This window comes from Rhinopithecus bieti, unplaced genomic scaffold (genome assembly GCF_001698545.2).
Source record: "Rhinopithecus bieti isolate Rb0 unplaced genomic scaffold, ASM169854v2 scaffold_12928, whole genome shotgun sequence".
NCBI classification, from domain to species: Eukaryota; Metazoa; Chordata; class Mammalia; order Primates; family Cercopithecidae; genus Rhinopithecus; species Rhinopithecus bieti.
The window spans coordinates 2,615,819-2,621,955 of NW_016807614.1; the positions used below are offsets into that span (position 1 = coordinate 2,615,819).

The window sequence follows — 6,137 nt, forward strand, 5'->3', positions numbered from 1 at the left end:
CAGGTTTGTCAAAGATCAGATGGTTGTAGATGTGTGGTATTATTTCTGAGGGCTCTGTTCTGTTCCATTAGTCTATATCTCTGTTTTGGTACCAGTACTAGAATGGCCATAATTAAAAAATCAAAAAATAATAGATGTTGGTGTGGATGTGGTGAAAAGGGAACACTTTTATACTGTTGGTGGGAATGTAAACTAGTATAACCACTATGGAAAACAGTATGGAGATTCCTTAAAGAACTGAAAGTAGATCTACCATTTGATCTAGCAATTCCATTACTGGGTATCTACCCAGAGGAAAAGAAGTTATTATATGAAAAAGACACATGAACATGCATGTTTATAGCAGCACAATTTGCAATTGCAAAAATATGGAACCACATTAAATGCCGATCAACCAATGAATGGATAAAGACAATGTGGTATATATATACCATGGAATACTACTCTGCCATAAAAAGGATGAAATAATGGCATTTGCAGCAACTTGGATAGAGTTGGAGACCATTATTCTAAGTGAAATAACTCAGGAATGGAAAAATGAACATTGTATGTTCTCATTTATAAGTGGGAGCTAAGCTATAAGGAGGTAAAGGCATAAGAATGATATAATGGACTCTGGGGACTCGAGGGGAAGGTTAGAAGTGGAGTGAGGGATAAGGCTACACATTGGGTGCAGTGTACATTGCTCGGGTAATGGGTGCACTAAAATCTCAGAAATTGCCACTAAATAACTTATCCATGTAACCAAATACCACCCATTCCCCCAAAACTATTGAAATAATAAAAAAGTATATATAAAAATAATTCAAAAGAGATTGGTCTATATCCTGATGGATGCATCTTTTCATCATCTCTTCATATGCTTTTTATTTTCTCTTACCCTCCCCTCATCTCCTTCTGTTATCTTTTTCTTCCTTATCCTACTCTTTTATTCCATTCTTTCTCTCTCAAATATTCCTTTATTCTATCTTTCCATTCTTTTAGTATTCTTGTCCTCATAGAGACACTCTGAGACACTATTTTAACCCTGGTGATGATTCTCATGGTTTGATGTACCTCGTTTAAAGATGAATAACACTAATAATCAGGGAATGCATTTTCAATTGTCTGATACTGAGTATCCTATAAATACCTCAATTCAACTATATTTCAAAGATTTTTCTTCATTCTGCTTCCCCTGCTATCCTTCTCCCTGTTTTTAAAAATTGTTTTTTGGCAGTCATATAAGTGATAAACTTCTGGTTCACACTTTGGTATCTCCCTCCCTTTCACCCACCACATCAAATCAGTCTTCTGCATATATGTGTGGTTCCCAGGTAAGGCCCTTATCACCTGTACTTTATTAACAGTCTTTTAAATTATTTATCTCTGTCCCCAGTTTTTCTCTCTCCAACATGTCTTACTCTTTGCTTTCACAGTAGACTAGTCATTATCCACAGGATAAAGGTGTCTTAAATGCTCACCAGTCACTGGCAGGTGACTCTTCAGGTCCTTGATTTCTTTTGCTTCGAGTCTGAACCCAGTGTTTTGTAAAACACTCGTTAGGTCATTGACATTAGCCTGCCCTCCTTCACAGAAACAAGAAAAAGTAGATAAGGATGTCATAAAATGAAAAATACATACTCTCAACCCCTACTCAGAAATGAAAGCAGAAAAGCTATTTACAGCAAGTCATGTGGGAGTCAGGAACAGACAATGCTCCCAAAATTAAACTTCTGGGAGAAGTTTATATTGAGGAGGAGAAGTAAAGAGTTTGGCATTTCTGATGAATTAGACAGAGATAACAACCAAATCATGTTATTCTGTCAAAAAGTAAGATCTGAAACTTGCTACAGTAATAATAAATTATCTCCCAAGTGTAATTGTACATAAAGGAGGACTCCAGTTAATGGGGGAAAATTACTGAAAACTATTGGTGTAGTTTTAATCAAATCATTCTGAAATATGGGGATTTAAAAAGAGTCAATATATATTTCAGATAAATTGAACAATTAAACGTAAAAAGTGAAATAATAGAAAAACAAAGAAAACTAAGTATATGTGATTCTTCCCATACTGGTTAGCTTGTAAAGGACTTAAAAGTCAATCACAGAAGAAATGACTGATAAAATTAAACACATAAACATGAAAAGTGGCCATATATCAAAATACAACATAATGGATAAAAGTGGATTTGTAGTTGCCTAGGTCTGTGAGAGTTGGGGGGTATAAGTAGTGACTACTAATGGGTATTCAGTTTGTTTCTGCAGTGCTGAAATATTCTAAAGCTGATTGTGGTGATACTGCACAACTCTGTTAGTATACTAAAACCCACTGAATTATATACTTTAAGTAGGTTAATTGTATGGTATATGAACTATATCTCAATAAAGCTGTTGTAAAAATACAGTAAAATAAAATACAGATAACAAATTGGGAAAATATTTACAATAGATATGACAATGTGCTAATGTTTAATCTATAAAGAGGTCATTCATATTAATAGAAACAATGTTTGGACTCTAAAAGATTAAAAGATATAATGATATAAAACATTTTCTTTCTGAAAAAATTTTCCTTTTTTATTTATGTTTTAAAATTTTTTTAAATTTAAATTTTTTTTTTTGAGACAAAGTCTCGCTTTGTCACCCAAGCTGGAGTGTGGTGGCGTGATCTTGGCTCACTGCAACCTCTGCCTCCTGGGTTCAAGCTATTCTCCTGCCTCAGTCTCCTGAATAGCTGGGACTACAAGTGCGTGCCACCATGCCCAGCTAATTTTTGTATTTTTAGTAAAGACAGGGTTTCGCCTTGTTGGCCAGGCTGGTCTTGAACTCCTGACCTCGTGATCCACCCACCATGGCTTCCCAAAGTGCTGGGATTACAGGTGTGAGCCACCACGCCCAGCTTAAATTTTTTTCTTGCCCTGTCTTATGGTCCTGATCAAAATTTTCTATGAGTGATTTTACGTATATATTTTGTTCTCTAAGTAGATTATAAACTCTTTGAAAGTAAGAACTATCGGCCGGGCATGGTGGCTCACACCTGTAATCCCAGCACTTTGGGAGGCTGAGGCAGACGGATCACCTGAGGCCTGACCAACATGGAGAAACCCCATCTCTACTAAATATACAAAATCAGCTGGGTGTGGCGGCACATGCCTGTAATCCCAGCTACTTGGGAGGCTGAGGCAGGAGAATCGCTTGAACACGGAAGGTGGAGGTTGCAGTGAGCTGAGATTGTGCCATTGTACTCCAGCCTGGGCAACAAGAGTGAAACTCCATCTCAAAAATAAATTAAATAAATAAATAAATAAATAAATAAATAAAGTAAGTAAGTAAGTAAGTAAGAACTATCTTCTGCTTTGTGTAGCTGCTCCCCCACCACACTCCCAACACTATGCCAGTCTATTTGATGAATGAAAAAATTCTCAAAATAAGCTTTCTTTTCCATTAAAGAGAAAACAACCACTATCCTTGTGAGAATTTCATGATTTAAATATCAAACAATTGATAACAGTTTGGCTGTATCCCCACTCAAATCTCATCTTGAATTCCCACGTTTTGTGGGAGGGACCTGGTGGGAGGTTAACTGAATCATGGGGGCAGGTCTTTCTCATGCTCTTGTGATAGTGAATAAAACTCACAAGATCTGATGGTTTAATAATGGAGAGTTTCCCTGTACAAGCTCTCTCTCTTTGCCTGCCACCATCCATGTAAGGTGTGACTTGCTCCTCCTTGCTTTCCACCATGATTGTGAGGCCTCCCCAGCCACATGGAACTGTAAATCCATTACACCTCTTTATTTTCTAAATTGCCCAGTCTCAGATATGTCTTTATCAGCAGCATGAAAATGGACTAATATAAAATACAAAGCTGATTTAAAATTGTTTTATTTTAATATGTTTTTTGAGACAGGGTCTGGCTTTGCCATCCAGGCTCACTGCAGCCTCAAACTCCTGGGCTCAAGTGATCCTCCTGCCTCAGCCTCCTGAGTAGCTGGGACCACAGCTACATATCACCAATATAAAAACATTTTCAACTTTATTGATAACAAAAAAATCAGAACAATAATTAGATTCATTTTTTCATCAAATTAATTCAAGTTTTCATCCATCAAATGAACAAGAACAAAAAATAAAAATAATGTACTGTGGTTAGGGCATGATGGTAATACTATGTATGGAGGTGCAAATTCCTGCTGAAAGAATATATCCAAAGAAAATGACTTTAAAGCTGGATCAAGATTTATGTATGAAGATCAGAGACATATAAGAGAAAAACACTAAGTAAATGTCCAACAAGAGAACAATGACTAAGTAAATTATAATACAACTAGACGATATAGTTATTAAAATGATGTTTACAAAGAAATTTTAAATAACATGGTGAAATTATTACACTAAAATTTTAGGATTAAATGCAGAACATATAACATTTCTAGTAAGAGTTTAATAATACACATATATGCACAGGAAAAAGATCAGAGATATCTGTAATAGAAAAGGTAATATTACTTGAAATTGTGGGTAATTACATTTTTTTCTGTATGCTACTATATATATTCCAGATTATTCTCAAATACCCAGTATCTAGTAGACACTTGAGTATTTGTTGAATAAAATGCATAATTTTCTGCTTATTTATGTAATTAGAAAAAACCAATTAGAACAATCTTAAATATTATTGTCCTTATCCTTTTCCTCACTTACCTCTGAAGGATTTCACACCATCCAATAATTCTTTCTTAAACATCTTTTATCAGCTGTAGGATAAAACATAATTAATAATGCTTTCAGAGATTCATAAAAATTAAAATATATACTTACAGGAAGGGAAAATTTAGAAATTTGTTTCAATTCAATCTCAATGAAACGAAAGATATTTGGAAAATTCAGTGTAATGAACCTATCCACTGGATAGAATACAAACTATTGTTAATAGTGCCCTACGGTGCTGTACTACATACAGCCTTTCTTTCCCCTCTCTAATTTACCTTCATCTTTTCTTTCTTCACCTTTTCTACCCCTTCTGCTATTACTTTTTTTTCAGTTTATACCTTAAGTCTTATCTTTTTCCTAGGGCAAAGAAATTGTCTTATGATAGGACTTCTGACTGAAGAGGTTCATGTTTCCTAAACCAATATAATAATAATAGGATTTTTAGAAATGCTAGGACTGGGCCTTTTAAAAAATATTTTTAATTGACACAACTGTTTCAAATATCAGAATTTCTAACACAAAACCTTAAAACCAACCTCTTTGAAGTTTTCAAGAGGGTAAGGACTTGGAGAATCAGACACGGTCCCTGCACTCTCAGGTTTTAGATAGTGCCACACAGACAATGATCTTCAGTAAGTGTTGAATGAATATATTTTTAGACATCAGTGAAACAGAATACATGTAAATGCTTACCAGAAACTGGCAGAGTTTTCAGAAGCTTTTTGTGCTCCTTATTTGTGATCTCTATTCCCATGTTTTCCAGAACATTTTTCACATCCCCAGCATGAACCTTCTCTCCTTTAGAGGAAGGGAAATAGTCATAGGTGAGAATATAAGAATTATGTCATATTTTATATTATGACATTATAATTATGTATTAGTCCATTTTCATGCTGCTGATAGACATACCTGAGACTGGGAAGAAAAAGAGGTTTAATTGGACTTACAGTTCCACATGGCTAGGGAGGCCTCAGAATCACGGTGGGAGGTGAAAGGCACTTTTTACATGGTGGCGGCAAGAAAAAATGAGGAAGAAGCAAAAGCAGAAACCCCTGATAAACCCATCAGATCTTATGAGACTTATTCACTATCATGAGAATAGCATGGGAAAGACTGACCCCCATGATTCAATTAACTCCCCTTGGTTCCCTCCCACAACATGTGGGAATTCTGAGAGACACAATTCAAGTTGAGATTTGGGTGGGGACACAGCCAAACTATATCAAATTATATACAACATTATATGTAATTATAATCAACATATAATAGAAGTAATTATGATTAACATAGAACATTATAACTACATATAGCATTATATATCATATATATGTACCTGTGTTTGTATATATATAATTATATACAATGTGTGTGTGTATATATATAATCCTCAGCTGCTGGGGGAAGAGCAAAGCACAGTAAAACCTTGTTTAGCTATTTATTT

At 35.0% G+C, this 6,137-nt stretch overlaps 1 protein-coding gene across 1 annotated transcript in view; it reads right to left on the reverse strand.

The window, feature by feature from the left end:
* The window catches only part of EFCAB3 (EF-hand calcium binding domain 3), a 100,403-nt gene extending 94,924 nt beyond the window's left edge, over positions 1 to 5,479 (reverse strand). The window contains exons 1-3 of the mRNA XM_017882931.1: positions 5,390 to 5,479; positions 4,688 to 4,740; positions 1,464 to 1,568 (exon numbers count right to left, since the gene is read on the reverse strand). Coding sequence (XP_017738420.1) covers positions 1,464 to 1,568; positions 4,688 to 4,730 — 148 coding nt within the window. The 5' untranslated portion in view covers positions 4,731 to 4,740; positions 5,390 to 5,479. The remainder of the gene's footprint in view (positions 1 to 1,463; positions 1,569 to 4,687; positions 4,741 to 5,389) is intronic.
* Between the last annotated feature and the right edge of the window lie 658 nt (positions 5,480 to 6,137).